The sequence below is a fragment of the Anopheles stephensi genome, chromosome X, assembly GCF_013141755.1.
Source record: "Anopheles stephensi strain Indian chromosome X, UCI_ANSTEP_V1.0, whole genome shotgun sequence".
In the NCBI taxonomy this organism is placed as follows: domain Eukaryota; kingdom Metazoa; phylum Arthropoda; class Insecta; order Diptera; family Culicidae; genus Anopheles; species Anopheles stephensi.
Window position 1 is genome coordinate 72,093 of NC_050201.1, and position 16,949 is coordinate 89,041.

The window sequence follows — 16,949 nt, forward strand, 5'->3', positions numbered from 1 at the left end:
CTTGGCTAGCACACCGTATTATATGCACAATACACTGATAAATGCGCCGGTCTCGTGTGAGAGAGTATGAAAACTCGAACGTGACGAGCACGAGGTCGTTTATTTTTCTCTTTCACGCCAGGACTCGAACGGATGATTCTGGTGATTGCCTTATCTCCTGACATGCGCTCTACTTGCCAACACGTTGCCTGAGTCTGTATAAGTTACACATACACCCACACGTTCTTGACGGTTGAATTATACAAAACACGAATGTGTGACTCTAGAGACTATGAGAAGAATAATTACATTTAAAAAAATCCATATTCAATAATTTTTTTTTATTCATAAAGAACGGCCTGGCCGTATTGCTCATATTCAATAATTGATTCGAAAAAAAAAAAACATTTAACTCGATCAGAACCATAGAAAACTAAACCCTAGCGAGAGAATGTAACGTTAAAACACAATTCAAGAAAACTATTAGCATACATTCTCTTTGAGTTTGATGGATTCTTTCCCTCATGGATATAATTACATAATAATATTAAAAAAACTTTACCCTTATCCATCATGAAACTTCAGTATACTTACATGAAACAGTAACCTAACGTAACATTTCAGTAAATTAACACTAACAATAATGGATATTGCATTAAATCACACTATTCGTGATCTTCACGAATTGCATATACCGTGTATAGGATCTAATCAACCAATGGTAATGGAATCGGTAATAAACAATTAGGTTTGGTTTTGGGAAACGGTGAAAGAAGAATGTCGGAATTTTGTTTTACGAAAAGAAATGCAAATAAGAATCGCGTTTGTTGTATGCGACATATGGTCACGAAATATTAGAGAATTCTGATTAAGAAAGAATTATTAGGAGGGTCTATGCAAAGAACATGCTATGTATTTTGTTAACAATTATTGCTTGTTTAAAACATCTAGAAAAATCATGATTTGTTACAATAAATATATAAACTGTACCAAAATGTGTACATAGTTTAAGGCTCAGAGAAAAGCAAGTACGTTAGACATATGCTACTAAAAAACGTTCTTCTTCTTCCTTGGCACAATACAACCTCGAGAGGTCTCGGCCTGTCAATTTCTGGCTTTCTGTGACTTAATTTCATCCGTAGTAAATTAGTCAGCCAGGAGAGGCGGCGGTCTGGATGGGATTTGAACCCCAGCCCTGCCCCGTGTGAAGACCGGCGCTCCTGTCGCCTCGGCCACCGGACCGCCCAACTAAATAACATTAGCTGCACAATTATTCACTTGTAAACGGAAGTGGCAGTACAAGCGGCACGTGTAAACCCGGGTGTAATGTATTTTAAATTGATTTAAATAGTATCTTTTAGAATGTGTATTTTTCTATCCGAATGCGTTGTACTCTTTAACATCCGAATCGTTTTTGCTTGGCAATGGCTTTATTGGAGACGCATTTTATTCACTAGATGAATGAACCAAACGGATAGAAGAACGGAGTAAATGTTTTAGCACAAGATAATGGGTATTTCTGCTTACCCATAATACGATAGGGTGCAAACTTGTGACTCAACTATCCGGATATAATTCTCTTGCCGATTTTATGCCCCAAAGAGTGCGATGGCGCTGGTGTTGTTTGGAGTTGCGAAATTTAGTGTCCGTACCGTGCAGCCAATCAAGATAGCCAAAAGTTCCAAAGCACTCGGTGAATCTATAAAGCACACAGACATAATATGGATTAAACGGATCTTGACAGATATAGAATACATAATTATATGGAATATATGATTATTACTTTGCGTGATGATAGTCATGGTATTCGGAACTGGGAAAGAATGGCAAATGGTAACCACAATGATCCCGGATCGTGTTGAAGATTACCAGCGGAAACCATATGGCCGTCGTGAAGATATGAGCCTTTGTAAGCTGAATGCCGATCATCGGCGGAATCATGTTGCTGATGATGTGCTCGATCGGATGGCAGTACATAGCAGTCCAAGCGAACGGAGCTGTCCACTCGTGGTGCTTCTTATGAATCAGTTTGTAGAAGGGCTTGGTGTGCAGGAACCGGTGAACGTAGTAAAACCCGATCTCAGCAAAGATAACACACACCAGCAGATCGCATAGGATTTCACAGATGCCTGGCAGAGTACGCACGTTTGGAACGGATCCTTTGATTGTCGCTTGATATCCGAGAATAGTTAATGGGATACCGATGATAGTTTGATTGAAAATGATCGTCTTAATGACCCGCAGCAAATCATTTGGAAGTATAGGTTCGTTCTTTCCAGGTTGAGTTTTATATCTACGTAAAAACGCTGGTTTGTTGGAGATATCCATTGCCACAAACAATCCACCCACAATCCAGAAAAAGGAATGCACGTAAATGGTTAGCCCCCATGTATAGAGAAAGTCGGGATCGTCACCTGTGCAATAAAGGTAAGATTAGTAGTAGTGCGTAATGACTCTTCCCTACCAGCCAGCGTAATACATTTTTACAAATTATTCGTACCTACAATGTCTAGCAGTGAGTTCCACTTTTTCTCCACCAGTGATCCAATGAAATCTCGAGTTCTGAATATCGTATCCATCATACGAGTAACAAACACATTCGTTTGCCAACTATACCACACTGAACTGATGTTGTTGGCTAACGGTTATTTTGTAACTTCTCGGCGTTTGGGGATCGGATAAAAGAATGTTGGAGACTAGATTCGGAAATGAACACAGCGTGCCTAACGGTTTTACGATAAGATAACATAAGGTTAGATTTATCTTTATTTCTGTCCCGTGCATGATTTAGATGTTTGCGGCTTATGGTGTGAAGCCGACTGTTGATATTACCAATATTCTATACTAGCGATATGGCTTGCGTAATAATGTCGGAAATTATACTTTGAACATAAATATGTAAGTGTATATGGTTCACAAAATACAGATAAAAAATAACGATTTTGTACTAATTATTAACAGAATAGCAAGAGAGAAACAGAGAGAACAACAATAACAGAGGGAAAGAAAGATAACGAGCGAGGGAGAGAGATACAGAGAGAATAAGAGAGCGAGAGAAACAGAGAGATTAAGAGAGAAATCTATTTACGCGTATTGAGCACAGATATTTTTTTAGGTTATGAGAAACTTGCAATAAAATAAAAGTCACTGTGAGTCATTGGCTTACTTACACAACAATCTGCCTTCATCATTTGGGGTTTGAATGCTTATGTTAAAAATGATTACAGTAGTGGACTGAAATAATTATGTTCTGCAATATTTCTTACCATTACTGAACGTTGGCGATACACCAAAACCAAACTCAAATCCACCTTGTTTTCCTAATCGTTTTTTAGACGCATTTCTCAACTCTTGGCTCCAATTTGCATATCCTGATGCATTTTAAAAGAGTAATTCTATTCAACAGATTTAGGCTAAAGTTCTTTAGCCAAATCTATCAGTAGATTTAGGTTAAAGTTGACTCATCGTTTGGCCATCACTCTGATAATTGGATTTATAGATATTTATGTTTGTCCAAAAACAGAGCTTTCGCTCCAGTGGTCATCTCCAATGAAAAGCCAAAGATCGTGCACAGAACGCGTACGTCCGATCTCGATGAATGAAATGTGTATTTTTTTAATTTCAAATCAAATGCATGTTTTTGATTTACTTGGTTAATTTTTCTCCAGACTTACGGATCGGATGAATTGGATGCACCATACCGGTTAGATCTGGCGGGTTTTTCTCGAAACCAGCTATCTCCTCCATTCCTTTCGCGGCGATTATCCACAACTTAGGATGAACCTGTTTGAAACCAGTGTACCACTTCTGAACAGATGGATAGTTGTTGCTCAAATCGAATGCAATCGCTTCTAGACACATTATAGATGTTACCAAGGGGAAATCGGCAATCGTTAGCCTATTGCCTGCAACGTACATTGTACCAGTGCGCTTTAGATACGACTCAAATGCAGCCAATGCCCTATTCAGCTTTTTTAAGCCCATTTCCGTACGTTGGTAATCAAAGAAAATCGGTGCCATAACATAGGCCGATATTTCCGGATACAAATAAGCCAAATTAAAACAAAGTCGGTGATTAACAAGTGCACGTTCCTTGGGGTCTTTTGGGTACAGCTCGCTTGTCGGGGCGTGCTTTTCGCAAAGGTACTGCAGGATTGCATTACTTTCACTCAAGAAAAATCCATCATCATCCAGAACCGGAATTTCCATCTGCGGATTCATCTGTAATGTATATGAACAATGTAAGTTGCAAAGCCTTATGATTAAGACCATATCGTTTTGTTGAAAATGAAACAAATCACTTTTTTGTAGTCCTCCGTAAGGTGTTCCGCTTTGCCATAATCCACGCTTATGTGATCGTAAGGGATGTTTAATGCTTCTAGGGCCATCCGAACAGCCAATGATGGTGGACCATCAGATACCGCATAGAGCTTCATTTCACAGAATATAGCCACAAATCGGAACAAATGCAACGCGATGGAACACTGGTGCACGAATGCTATGTGCTGCTATTGAATCGCTATTAATATGCTACAAATGTCGTAACACCTGGAGTAATACGATGAACCATCTAAAAGGAAACCGGTTTAGCGTACTTCCAGATCCCTGACTGTGAAAGTAGCTTGGAATAAAATTATTTTTAAGCAAGTCAGCGATGCATGTGTTAGTGTCGGCATCTGTCTGATCATCTGTATGAGTAAGATTACACAATACACACTCCGCTACAACCATAAATACAAGGAAGAGACAGAAAACTCAACCATAAAGATATAAAACATTTAAAACAGTTGGATTTATCTTTTATCTATTCCTGCCTTGCATAACTAAACCAAACGTATGGCGTAGTATGGCGTATGGCGGCTACTGACGATCATTTTTATTTTCAAGTTATTTCTTGAAAGTGCCCCATGTAATTTTGATACGAGTGTAGATTTGCAGTGCACTCGGAGCTGATGAGCTATTTCAGTTACGCTAATATTAAATGTGCGATTGGTTCTATTCCAAAAGCTATCAGAGGTGTTAACGAAACGTGTGCACGTATCACGCATTAAAAAAAAAAACAGATCTTTTGCCCTATGTCCGAAAATTACCGTAAATGAATAAAGGGATTAACAACTGGGGGCAAGATTCCTAACAATTAAAATAATATTACAGTTGGTTGCAGTTTTTGTAAAATGATCCACAGCTTCCAGATCCAGTTGGAGCGTCATAAATGAGAAAGATGATCATTTAGAATTACGTCGCTATACACTAAGTTATCTTCTTAATAATGAATGTTTTTTAAACAACTTTTTTTTATTTAAAAAGGAGCAATACAGCACTTGTCGTCATAAAAAAAAAAAAAAAAAAAATATATATATATATATATATATATATATATATATATATATATATATATATATATATATATATATATATATATATATATATATATATTGTGCTCTTGATGAATTTTTGCTTGCAGATCGACAAAAAAGGGGACCGATCCTATATCTCGGATCAACCAATAGTTCGGGGATGCAAACCGACTCCGCCTGTGACGCCGCGATACAGTCACAGCTGCCCTGTCCATATAGGCGCTGAATCGTTACCACATCAAACAGTAATAAATATAATACAGAATCACCTCAGATAGCACTGACACACTACAATCCTGATTTCTTCATTTGATATAAGCTTTCCGAACGGTATTGAACAGCAAAATTTAAGAAAACATATCATAAAATAATGTTATTGCATTGAGAATAATAAACAACACATATAACCAGCTGATTCGTTACGGTCAAGTAAACGTCAAACTGGTGCTGGTCTTCTACTTCTGTCCATGTGTCAAAACGGGCTTTTTACGACACCTCCTCTCAACTCACTTTGGGAAGGGTGTTGAGAAGAGTGATATAAGCGTCGGAGGAGGCGCCGGTGGAGGTATCGCTTGTGATTTTTTGACGAAAAATGCAACCAAATGTCTTCAATCCTCTGTGGGACAACATTTCATATGCGAAGATGACCCATATGGGGTTATTAGACGAGGAATTTTTCATCGGTGATTTTCTGTCAAAACACGTTTGACAGATAAATGCCGGTCTGAAAAAATGAATTCGACATGCTCAATTCAGATTTCGATCGCGCTGGTTTTTTTCTGTCAAAGTGTGGATTGTTTACATTTTGGAAGCGTTGTTTTGCCTCGCAATTTTTATTGAATATTATTGTCCAGTTTATTTCGTGTGATTTAAGATGAATATTGAAGACGATGTTTTGTTAATGCAAAGAGAGCGATTTGGGACCAGTTTGAACCGAAAAATCTCTAACCGAACGTTCGTCTGACCGAAGTGCTGTCGGTCACGAAAAAGTATCCCTATCATAATGGCATCGTCAGTCGGTGCCCGGCATGGTACGATACGTGTTAATGATAAATATTTCATTCCATTTAGAATAACGGACAATTCAAATGTAAAATAATTCGGATGATGGCAATAAAAATCTGTGCAGCATATTGTGTTATTACACGGACAGCTGGTTTTTTTCTGTCAAACGCCCTATTTGACAGAAAATCACCAACCAAAAAATTCCTCGTGTAATAACCCCAATAAACTAGCGAAATTGCTCAAGGGACTGAGAATCAAGGCTGTTTGTTCATGTTGGTAGCCCCATACCATATGATTTTGTAAACAAACTCTGACATAACTCGACTAAAATGGTGGGCTGTCAAATCGACAAAAATTCACCTTCTAAATACATACACCTTGGCTTCGAGCCGTGACAGCGGACGGATCGGTAATTTAATAAAGTGTAGAATAACAACTCATAATTATATATATATATATTATATATATATATATATATATATATATATATACGTATAGTAGCCAATATAAATAAACATTAAAGTTTGCTTTCGTGTTCATAGTTCCAGTAAAATCTATTTTCGGTATTTGCTTACATGGGCATTGTCATTCTGAAGCTGTCAAAACATTGGCATCGCGTATCGTGTTGTGTGGCACTTGGCTGGGGTATCTATAATAACAATTAACGCAGAAAGGCGTAAAGATCTTAATTCATTGTAAACCTAGCTGATTTTTTGCGGGCAGTGTTATTCATTGGAAAAGTGTCGGCTAAGGGACGTAAGTATAGGGTACGGTTCAGCGAATTAATATTGCTCAATGAACGCTCACCTGATTCCACCCACTTACAGTAAAAAAAAACTAAAACTTAAGATGTCCAACAATTCCGATAGTCAGTACTGGGCGAATCAGCCCCAGGAAATGTACGATGGATTCAACGATAAGTCGCAGGTTCTAGACTTCCAAACATTCAACCCAAATGAAACAGTATACTGGAACGATGCACCGCAAACGGAAGGAGGATATAATCAATTATCCGATACGGCTTCCCGCGATCCGTATGGCATGATGCAGCCGCAAACGCAGTACGGACCAACACCGTCAATATTCACGCCGAAATATGAAAATGATAATGGTGTTACCTCCAGCCCTGGCATGGAAATCGAAGCGACTGAATTCGACGAGCCACCTCTGTTGGATGAGTTGGAAATCTATCCACGGCGTATCATGGAGAAAGCAATTGCTGTGTTAAATCCTTTTCAGAATATGGGTACAATGTTAGACACTCCGGACTACCTGTTTAAGGAAACTGACTTGGCCGGCCCGATCATGTTCTGTCTTACGCTTGCTGCTTGCTTATCCATCTCGAACAGCAAGGCCCAGTTCGGTTACATTTACGGTTTGTCGACAATATCCGTGCTGGCGATGTACTGCCTCATCTGGCTTATGTGCCACGCTGTCGAATCGCACGTGACTGTGTCAGGCGTAGCTAGTGTGCTCGGTTATAGCATGTTACCCGTTGTATTTCTAGCAATGATTGGAATGTTTGTCTCGCTTAATAACTTTTACGGCATGATGTTTGCTGGAACGTCCATCCTGCTAGCGACAGTGTATTCCAGCAGAATGTTTTGTCTCATGACGGGTGATCCGCATCAAAGATACTTGATAGCATACCCATGTTCGTTGCTGTTTACTATCTTTTCAATGCTAGTTTTGTTTTAATTTTTTTTCTTTATAACTGGCTAAAATAACGCTGTCATGATTTTTGGGTATTTAATTTTCAATAAAAAGTTCTGATAAATAATGCCACTAAACAACAAACATTCTTCAATGTTAAGTAAGTCTTAAACCGATGAATACACATTAAGTGCACGCAAGATACAATTCCAGTCGTTTCACATTATTTGATCTAATACAGTTGTGGTCAATATAATGTCGACAGAGATTTTTATTATTTCATTATAGGATAATTCATTTGGCTAGGTTTCTTTTCCGAGAAGAAGTTTCTTAACACCAACACCTGTCCGATTGCTATTACGAGAATGGCGACTGTTTCCGTCAGTGACCACCACAAGACACGTTCGTTCAGATCTTCCGCACGCTTCCTTCCTGTGGCATGACGCGTGAAATTATTAATATATGCTTCAAATGAATACATTTTGAATGTACAATTGCATAATGCAATTTATAGTACCTTGAGCTTCTCGCAGCCGGTGATGAGTTTGATAGTCAAGGATAGCATTTAGTCCCTTATGGATCTCCTGAGCCGACGTTTCTATTTGCGTTAGCACAGTTGCATGCTCGTCAATGCCAGGTAATGGCTGTTCCTCGCCTACTTGGAAGTCCATGTACACAATTTTATGTGAAAAGGTAGAGAACTCGTTGCTGAAACATGCAGCGTAAACGCCGGTGGCCTATTGAAACGAAAATATGCCCCAAATATTAGAATGTGTACATCTTGAGAGCATAGGTTTTTCTTTGATATACCGCAGCGATGAATTGATAAGAATCAAATTGCGTTTTTATTTGCCGATAGATCACTTCCCCAGTGGGGCTTTCCAGAGTGACATCGACATCGTATCTTCCACCGCTGACAACCTGTGGTAAAATAAACATATTCATTAACACATAAGGTTCGATTTGATGCCAGTAGTTTAGGAATGATGAAGAAACCCGTTATTATGCATTCCTATTGGCAAATTCGATAGGACATGTATTTTCTCTAACCCTTCACGATGAATAATTAGATTTTTAACATCTACTAGCATCGCGTAGTTGTAAAATATTCGTAGCACGCAATCGACACCCCGTATCTGTTTTACCTGAAACTCCAACGTTGCTGTTTGGTTTTTTTGTATCTCCTCATGGAAACATTCCTTTGCGTTGTCTGTTAACTCGAACGTAAGCTCAACGCTTTTTACTACGGGAATTTTGTTATAAAGCGTAAGCAATACAATTATAACCAAACTCGAAATTTGCTGGTGGCTCCGTTTAAGAGATAATTTTCTAGTGGTCATTTTGAACTTTCTAGATTCCGTGTGCTGGGGCGTTTTTCCTGTTTTACCAGTACTTTTCAAAGCTTGTAGGATTCCAATTTTTGCTTATGAAAAGATTGTACAGTTTTCACTCAACTAAATAAAACTGATTTTTCCTCGTTTTCGGTTTTGTTAGCTATTATTCCGAAGGGTTCTGGGCCTGTTTGTACAAATGCCAACACTTTGACAGTTAGCAATGACGTGTGAGGTTGGGTTTATAGCAGCGACATTTAATACTTTACGCTGACATTCGGTTCACTGTGACCTACATCTAATTTGAAGTCTTAATAAACACCTCCTCACTCACGAGCACTCACTTCCCGCAACTGATATTCCTGAAATGTAGGTTTATGTTAAGTTAAAATGTGAAAAAATTTGCAATAATTAATGATATTATTTTATTTATTTATTAAATATGACGGTCCGATGCCGTATTGTCAATGATTAATGATAATAATAATAAAAAGTAATAGTAAAAAGTCTGAAAATGATTTCTCTTTGGGTAATTCTTTGTTCAGACTTAAGCCCTTTATTCAGACTTTACCCCCTTATTCATGCTTTTGCCGTCTTAAGTTAGCCTTTAACTCACGTTGCTTCAACTGTATTAAAGATTCTTTGATCGATTGACGAAACGATTCAACGATTCTATACGATTCTTCTAATTTTAACCAAATTATTGTATGACATACGAAAGTGCAAGTGTTGATTCGGCCAAAATAAATTATTTATACACAGCAAAACTTGAGTGGAACGTAGATGTACGTCTGCTGGATTGTCTGCGTTTGAAATATTTCAGGCCAATAGTTTCAAAGCTGTGAAAACACAGTACAATCAACACCCTTGCGGTTTGTTTCACTGAGTCATACGTCAGAACCTGGTTATAGGCGTTGACGGCTGTCATTTGGCATCACAACTACACGCACACACAGCGATAGCGTAAAATGCTGGCGTTGGTATAGACGGTGATTCCAAAGAGAAAATAAAAAATAAATTGTGTATAAAAGAAAAGGGAATCGGAAGTGCGTTTTAATAAGTTTAATAAAGTAAGGAATTGTTGCGTTCTTTACAAAGTGCAAAGTAAGGGTAATGTTAGTGTAAGTGCAAAGTAGAAAGTGTGGTTGTAAATAACGGTGCAGCATCATCAATCAATATTAATCATCTCCATAGGCAATATTAGTCACACACGTTTTTGAAGGTAGGCATTCAGCGACGAATTCGATAGGTGGCGTAGAAACGGTCTCAAAATTCACGAAAACGCGTACCGATTGACACCAAAAAATATGCAATGTGGCTTTTGACAGAATAACACGACTAGGCCATGGGTTTAAAGGGGTGCATAGCACCGTAGCGATCTGATGCGGAAACGGTGATCAACAATTGAAACTAAATGTGCATTAAATTAATTGAATCACTTCCGTTTCGTTTACTTTGCTGCAGCACTATCAACTATGGCTCAGGAAAAGATAACTCTGGCGGATGCACTGTCCAACGTGGAGGTGCTAGACGAACTACCCTTGCCAGATGAGCAACCATGCATAGAGGCTCAGCCCTGTTCCGTGGTGTATCAAGCCAATTTTGATACAAACTTCGAAGATCGGAACGGCTTTGTGACGGGAATTGCTAAATACATCGAAGAGGCGACTACTCACGCAAACCTGGTTCGTAGTTGAAGGAAGATTCCAAAAGCAAGATAGTTGCCCTAGATAGCTTGGTGAATGCAGATGTGCTGAAGCATGAACACGAAATGTGGCATGCTACACAATTTCAGCTTCGCCAGAGGAGATATGTACACAGATAGGTAACTAACTGCTTACGTTTCATTATACTCCTAAATTAGAATCAACTGCTCGACGAGGGTCAAAAGCATGCGGTTATGCTGTACACTTGGCGCTGCTGTTCACGAGCCATACCGCAACCGAAATCGAACGAGCAGCCAAATCGGGTGGAAATCTATGAGAAAACGGTGGAAGTGCTGAGCCCAGAAGTGAACAAATTACTAAACTTCATGTATTTTCAAGTAAGCATTAGATTACGCACGTATTTCTGTTCAGAATTTCATCAATCAAAATCAACAATCAGCTCACCAGAAGGCAAACAATCTTTTTTTAAATAATAGCTGCTGGAGTATGCAGTGCTACGGCATGGAAACGCACTTTTAAAACATTTCTTACGGTTCTATTTTGATTCTAATTTTTTACATTTTAGCGCAAAGCGATAGAAGCATTCTCCGGCGAGGTGAAACGATTGTGTCATGCGGAGAAGCGTAAAGATTTCGTATCGGAAGCGTATCTCCTGACACTTGGCAAGTTTATCAATATGTTTGCGGTGCTGGACGAGTTGAAGAACATGAAATCGAGCGTGAAGAACGATTACAGCACGTACCGCCGAGCGGCTCAGTTTCTCAAGGTCATGACCGACTCACACAGCTTGCAGGAGTCGCAGAATCTGTCTATGTTTCTTGCGACCCAGAACAAAATCCGTGACACGGTAAAGGATACGCTAGAGAAGATAGCGGGCTACGAAGACTTACTGTCTGAGGTGGTAAACATCTGCGTACACATGTACGATTCGAAAATGTATATGACGCCAGAAGAGAAACACATGTTGGTGAAGGTGATGGGTTTCGGACTGTTTTTGATGGATTCGGAAATTTGTAACATTAACAAGCTAGATCAGAAGAAAAAGCTGCGGCTCGATCGGATCGATCGCATCTTCAAAAACCTAGAGGTGGTGCCATTGTTCGGCGATATGCAGATTGCCCCTTTCAACTATATCAAGCGGAGCAAACACTTTGATCCGAGCAAATGGCCACTGTCCAGCTCAACTGCAATTAGCCCTCAGGCGGATCTGATGGTGCATCTACCGACGATACGGGAAGATCACGTGAAGTACATTTCGGAGCTGTCGCGCTACAGCAATGAGGTAACGACCACATACAAGGACAACGCGACAGATGCGGAAAATAAATCAACGGCCGATCTCGCGTTGCGCGGTCTCCAGCTATTATCTGAATGGACATCTGTCGTTACCGAGCTGTACTCGTGGAAACTGCTGCACCCGACCGATCACCATCAGAACAAGGAGTGTCCCGCCGAGGCGGAAGAGTATGAACGGGCTACGCGCTACAACTACTCCGAGGACGAAAAGTTTGCCCTTATCGAAGTGATAGCGATGATCAAAGGGCTACAGGTGCTGATGGCACGTATTGAAACGGTCCTCTGCGAAGCGATTAGGCGCAGCATCTATGCGGAACTGCAAGACTTTGTGCAGCTGGTGTTGCGCGAGCCGTTACGGAAGGCAGTTAAGAATAAGAAGGATCTGATACGGTCGATCGTGATGTCCGTGCGAGAAACTTGTGCCGATTGGCAAAAGGGCACTGAACCGTCGCAGGATCCAGCACTAAAGGGTAAGAAGGACCCGGACAGTGGATTTGCGATCAATGTGCCGCGTTTGAATGTGGGTCCATCGTCCACGCAGCTGTACATGGTGCGCACAATGCTGGAATCGTTAATCGCGGACAAATCGGGCGGCAAGCGTACGCTGCGGAAAGACATTGACGGGTCCTGTTTATCGCAGATTGATGCGTTTCACAAGGCATCGTTTTACTGGACATATCTGCTTAGCTTCAGCGAAACGCTGCAGAAATGTTGCGATCTTTCGCAGCTGTGGTATCGAGAGTTTTATCTCGAAATGACCATGGGAAGGAAAGTGAACGTAAGTATGATGCTAGCTTATAGGTTTAGTTGTTCATTCAAATTTAACTATGTGACGTTTGATCGATTTTGTAATCAAAAAAATATTATTTTTAATTATATTATATTAAAACATATATATATATATATATATATATATATATATACATATATATACATATATAATACATATATAATACATATATATATATATAGTCTATGTAAGTTTAAGTTTATAGACTGCACTGATTGTTTATCTTTTTCTGATTTTTAAGAAATGTACGGTGCGCCATCAACACAACGAAGAGTGTAGTGATCTGATTACGATGGAAAAGCGCATTCAATTTCCAATCGAAATGTCTATGCCCTGGATATTGACAGACCACATATTACGCACAAAGGAACCGTCGATGATGGAGTACGTGTTATATCCGCTCGATCTGTACAACGATTCGGCCCTATACGCGCTCACCATCTTCCGCAAGCAGTTCCTGTACGACGAGGTAGAGGCCGAGGTGAATCTGTGTTTCGATCAATTCGTTTACAAGCTAAGCGAGCAGGTGTTTGCGCACTACAAGCAGCTGGCCGGTAGCATCTATCTCGACAAACGTTTCCGCGTCGAGTGCGAAGTGTTGGGTTTTAACTTCCAATCGTACCCACGCAACAATCGGTACGAAACGTTGCTCAAGCAGCGGCACGTCCAACTGCTGGGGCGTTCGATCGATCTGAACAAACTAATTACGCAGCGTATCAATGCCGATATGCAGAAAAGCTTAGAGCTTGCGATTTGTCGGTTCGAAGCAAGTGACATCACCGGGGTTGTAGAGCTGGAAGCATTGCTTTCGGTGAATAAGCTTTGTCACAAGCTACTTTCGAAGTGGCTAGCGCTGGACGATTTTGATGCTATGCTAAAGGAAGCCAATCACAATGTGCTTGCCCCGTACGGACGAATTACGCTGCACGTGTTTGTTGAGCTGAACTACGATTTTCTCGCAAACTATTGCTACAACGCCGCAACGAACCGTTTCGTGCGCAATAAGCTGCAGATTGCATTTTCCGGACCGATCACACGCGATAAAGCACCGGTAATGTCGCATTACTATCTTTGGGGATCGAAACCCTTGAACGCGGCCTACTCGACGCAGTACAGTCAGTACAATGGGTTTGTAGGTGCGCCCCATTTTCATGCGATTTGCCGCCTGTTAGGGTATCAGGGCATTGCAGTCGTTATGGAGATCATACTGAAGGATATCGTGAAACCGTTGGTGCAGGGCAATCTGCTGCAGTTCACCAAAACGCTAATGTCCGCGATGCCCAAGTGCTGCAAATTGCCGCTTTGCGATTATGGGTCGCCCGGTGTGCTGAGCTACTATCAGGCTCATCTGGTCGACATTGTGCAGTATCCGGATGCGAAAACAGAACTGTTCCAGTCGTTCCGAGAGATGGGCAATTCGTTGCTGTTCTGTTTGCTGATCGAGCAGGCCCTCTCACAAGAGGAAGTATGCGATCTGCTGCATGCCGCACCGTTTCAGAACATTCTTCCGAGACCGTTCTGTAAGGACGGTGAGAAGCCAGAAAGCAAGCAGAAGCGGTTGGAGGCAAAATACGCATCGTTGCAGATAGTACCAAATGTAGAAAAGTTGGGTACGGCAAAGGTAAGCTAACGTGAATGACGAAATCACCTATTTCGTTAGGTTCCAAAGTTTTACATTTCTACATTTTTGAAGATTTTTTTTTTACTTGTCCCGTTGGTTTTTTTTGCGGTTTCCTGGATATTTTTTGACCGATAGCCTGATTATTCGATTCACGGTTCTATCGTTTGAATATTTGCGCGACTACTGTCTCGGTCACCAAAGCAATAGTACATTTTCTCCATTATTATTCCATTGTTCTATTATTAATATTATTGTTGATTATTGGTACTATTAATTTTTTCAGGATGTATAATCTGTGGCACAAATTTCAAACCTATTGATCCTATAAATTATGTTAACGTTTTTAATGTGCTTGTTTTACTTTCACTTTCAGCAAGCAATGATTGCCCGTGAGGGAGATTTGCTGACACGCGAGCGTTTGTGCTGTGGGTTAAGCATATTCGAAGTAATTCTTGGACGCGTTAAATCATTCCTGGACGATCCTATCTGGATGGGCCCGCCTCCGATCAACGGCGTGATGAACATTGACGAATGTTCCGAGTTTCACCGGCTCTGGTCGGCGCTTCAATTTGTGTACTGTATACCGGTCGCTGGAACCGAATATATGGTTGAGTAAGTATCGCGGAGCGCGTATAAAAGGCTCAAATTCAATGTTCGTTAAATGTTCGTTCGTGCATGTTTTGTTTTACTTCCTATAGAGAACTATTCGGCGAAGGTCTTCACTGGGCTGGTTGCACCATTATCGTGCTACTTAATCAACAACGAAAGTTTGAAGCGCTCGATTTTTGCTACCACATATTGCGTGTGCAACGCGTCGACGGCAAGGATGACACTGTGAAGGGAATCGTACGTATCTGTATGTGAATCAATCAGAGGAAATTTAAAAAATATATATCTTCTTTTTCTTTCCATCGTAGAATCTGAAGCGCATGGTCGATCGCATCCGTCGCTTCCAAGTACTGAACTCGCAGATATTTGCCGTTCTAAACAAATATCTTAAAAGCAACGATATCGAGGGATCTAATGTGGAACATGTCAGGTGTTTTCCGCCACCACCACATCCAAGCGTAGCGCCTTCGCACTATCACGATCCAAACAAATTGCGAACACAGTAGAAATGTGGATAAAGTATCCATTTTTCACAGCCGATTATTCTCCATGGTAGTTTTTACACCATAAAAACACACATACACATAAACTTATTATTTGGGGGAAAAATGATAGAGTTTTTCTTTGAGGGATTGTGTATGGCAACCTGAAAAATATTTACACAAGATTCTTAATTTTCTTTACTTTCTATTCGTTGCTGGCGTCAAATTAGCTTGCATGTTTCTTTATTCTGTTTTATTTTGGCTATAATAATGTTCATTTTGTATTTTCCATTGATTCGATCAAGGCTAATTTAAAGAAAGTGTTTATCAGTTTACGTAATCATTGTTCACGCGGTGGTTAATATTTATATACTTACATTTATATCCTTTTACTTATAGTTTTTAAGCAACTAGATACATTTACAAGCATTTCAGATGTAATTTTGCTTTGCATAATGGAGTTTACAATACGCACTAGCTATACTTTTTCGAAAGAATCGAAGGGTTTATAGCTATAGAATCGAAAGTTTTAAGGAATAAGATTTTTTGTTAGTTAAAATTATCACTAAAACTATGCTTATAGTGTCTTAAGATACGAAACATAATGCAGTTAGTTTCTTTTACCATAGATTCGCAGTTTGCATATGGTTTAGAAACCCGTGCAATATACGTCATTAATATTGGGCCAAACAAGAACAAGGACATAATTATATAGCTAGCGGAGTTAGGCCCCTCCATTCAGCGAAAAACAAAAGGGCAAATTTCATGCTTATTGAAATCATAATGATTACTTGCACTTGGCCTACTGTCGAAAGTTGCCGAATTCCTAGAAAGTAATGGTAATTGTACCAAGCATCTAAAGTCTCTAAATACAAATTATCACTACATATAGAAATAGTATTTAAATGTGTTTCGTTAAATGAAGTTGCATTAATTGTATTGATTTTATTGATTTATTGATTGTTGATGCAATCTAGCATTATGTAAGCAATCAATTATAATCACGGGGCCGAAGCGGTTGCAGCGCCGGTCTATACTCGGCAGGACCGAGCGTCAAATTCCGTTCTGACCGAATTCCGTTATGCAGAACTGACTAGCAAGCTTTTTCGGTCCGAGTCAAGTAAACCTGTAACGGCATGTCAAGACCTCCCGATGGTAA

The 16,949-nt window shown here is 40.0% G+C and overlaps 5 protein-coding genes across 12 annotated transcripts; 2 read left to right on the plus strand and 3 right to left on the minus strand.

Moving 5' to 3' along the window:
* Positions 1-54: 54 nt before the first annotated feature.
* On the minus strand, positions 55-5,759 carry LOC118514377 (fatty acid hydroxylase domain-containing protein 2-like). 6 transcript variants are annotated; one of them, XM_036061580.1, is made up of 4 exons: positions 2,480-4,200; positions 1,763-2,393; positions 1,507-1,678; positions 55-1,432 (listed from the first exon to the last, which is right to left on the minus strand). In XM_036061580.1, the coding sequence occupies exons 1-3, from the start codon at positions 2,559-2,561 to the stop codon at positions 1,537-1,539; spliced, it is 855 nt and encodes a 284-aa protein (XP_035917473.1). In that variant the 5' UTR covers positions 2,562-4,200; the 3' UTR covers positions 55-1,432; positions 1,507-1,536. The 6 variants fall into 6 exon arrangements, with proteins under 6 accessions (XP_035917473.1, XP_035917317.1, XP_035917399.1 ...); XM_036061424.1 differs by adding an exon at positions 5,606-5,759 and having other exon boundaries at positions 1,331-1,678; positions 2,480-2,702; XM_036061506.1 differs by having other exon boundaries at positions 1,331-1,678; positions 2,480-2,702; positions 3,246-3,340.
* Positions 2,710-5,258, minus strand: LOC118514783 (glutathione S-transferase 1-1). Its single transcript, XM_036061796.1, has 2 exons — positions 4,281-5,258; positions 2,710-4,200 (listed from the first exon to the last, which is right to left on the minus strand). Exons 1-2 carry the CDS (start codon positions 4,413-4,415, stop codon positions 3,625-3,627), a joined length of 711 nt encoding a protein of 236 aa, XP_035917689.1. The 5' UTR covers positions 4,416-5,258; the 3' UTR covers positions 2,710-3,624.
* Positions 5,760-6,692: 933 nt separating the features above from the next.
* LOC118514682 (protein YIPF5 homolog) lies at positions 6,693-8,194 on the plus strand. The gene is made up of 3 exons (XM_036061768.1): positions 6,693-6,750; positions 6,884-7,097; positions 7,169-8,194. The coding sequence occupies exon 3, from the start codon at positions 7,191-7,193 to the stop codon at positions 8,037-8,039; it is 849 nt and encodes a 282-aa protein (XP_035917661.1). The 5' UTR covers positions 6,693-6,750; positions 6,884-7,097; positions 7,169-7,190; the 3' UTR covers positions 8,040-8,194.
* Positions 8,195-8,196: 2 nt separating this feature from the next.
* On the minus strand, positions 8,197-9,589 carry LOC118514938 (transmembrane emp24 domain-containing protein 3). The gene is made up of 4 exons (XM_036061806.1): positions 9,140-9,589; positions 8,805-8,915; positions 8,512-8,731; positions 8,197-8,426 (listed from the first exon to the last, which is right to left on the minus strand). The coding sequence occupies exons 1-4, from the start codon at positions 9,332-9,334 to the stop codon at positions 8,269-8,271; spliced, it is 684 nt and encodes a 227-aa protein (XP_035917699.1). The 5' UTR covers positions 9,335-9,589; the 3' UTR covers positions 8,197-8,268.
* Positions 9,590-10,241: 652 nt separating this feature from the next.
* Positions 10,242-16,690, plus strand: LOC118511142 (cytoplasmic FMR1-interacting protein). 3 transcript variants are annotated; one of them, XM_036053998.1, is made up of 9 exons: positions 10,242-10,446; positions 10,520-10,547; positions 10,790-11,010; positions 11,190-11,369; positions 11,558-13,066; positions 13,320-14,699; positions 15,073-15,311; positions 15,398-15,545; positions 15,617-16,690. In XM_036053998.1, exons 3-9 carry the CDS (start codon positions 10,801-10,803, stop codon positions 15,812-15,814), a joined length of 3,864 nt encoding a protein of 1,287 aa, XP_035909891.1. In that variant the 5' UTR covers positions 10,242-10,446; positions 10,520-10,547; positions 10,790-10,800; the 3' UTR covers positions 15,815-16,690. The 3 variants fall into 3 exon arrangements, with proteins under 3 accessions (XP_035909891.1, XP_035909804.1, XP_035909982.1); XM_036053911.1 differs by having other exon boundaries at positions 10,242-10,547; XM_036054089.1 differs by lacking the exon at positions 10,520-10,547.
* The last annotated feature ends 259 nt before the right edge of the window (positions 16,691-16,949 follow it).

What these genes read in the sequence shown, in the direction of transcription:
- LOC118514377 (XM_036061580.1), bottom strand. Translation starts at nt 2,561, where the DNA reads ATGATGGATACGATATTCAGAACTCGAGATTTCATTGGATCACTGGTG. An exon ending in CTCACTGCTAGACATTGTAG is followed by an intron (nt 2,394 to 2,479) that starts GTACGAATAATT and finishes TTTATTGCACAG; the next exon opens with GTGACGATCCCGACTTTCTC. An exon ending in CATGACTATCATCACGCAAA is followed by an intron (nt 1,679 to 1,762) that starts GTAATAATCATA and finishes TGTGCTTTATAG; the next exon opens with ATTCACCGAGTGCTTTGGAA.
- LOC118514783 (XM_036061796.1), bottom strand. Translation starts at nt 4,415, where the DNA reads ATGAAGCTCTATGCGGTATCTGATGGTCCACCATCATTGGCTGTTCGG. An exon ending in TTACGGAGGACTACAAAAAA is followed by an intron (nt 4,201 to 4,280) that starts GTGATTTGTTTC and finishes TATACATTACAG; the next exon opens with ATGAATCCGCAGATGGAAAT.
- LOC118514682 (XM_036061768.1), top strand. Translation starts at nt 7,191, where the DNA reads ATGTCCAACAATTCCGATAGTCAGTACTGGGCGAATCAGCCCCAGGAA.
- LOC118514938 (XM_036061806.1), bottom strand. Translation starts at nt 9,334, where the DNA reads ATGACCACTAGAAAATTATCTCTTAAACGGAGCCACCAGCAAATTTCG. An exon ending in CTTATCAATTCATCGCTGCG is followed by an intron (nt 8,732 to 8,804) that starts GTATATCAAAGA and finishes TCGTTTCAATAG; the next exon opens with GCCACCGGCGTTTACGCTGC. An exon ending in CCGGCTGCGAGAAGCTCAAG is followed by an intron (nt 8,427 to 8,511) that starts GTACTATAAATT and finishes GTCATGCCACAG; the next exon opens with GAAGGAAGCGTGCGGAAGAT.
- LOC118511142 (XM_036053911.1), top strand. Translation starts at nt 10,801, where the DNA reads ATGGCTCAGGAAAAGATAACTCTGGCGGATGCACTGTCCAACGTGGAG. An exon ending in TAAACTTCATGTATTTTCAA is followed by an intron (nt 11,370 to 11,557) that starts GTAAGCATTAGA and finishes TTTACATTTTAG; the next exon opens with CGCAAAGCGATAGAAGCATT. An exon ending in GGAACCGAATATATGGTTGA is followed by an intron (nt 15,312 to 15,397) that starts GTAAGTATCGCG and finishes TACTTCCTATAG; the next exon opens with AGAACTATTCGGCGAAGGTC.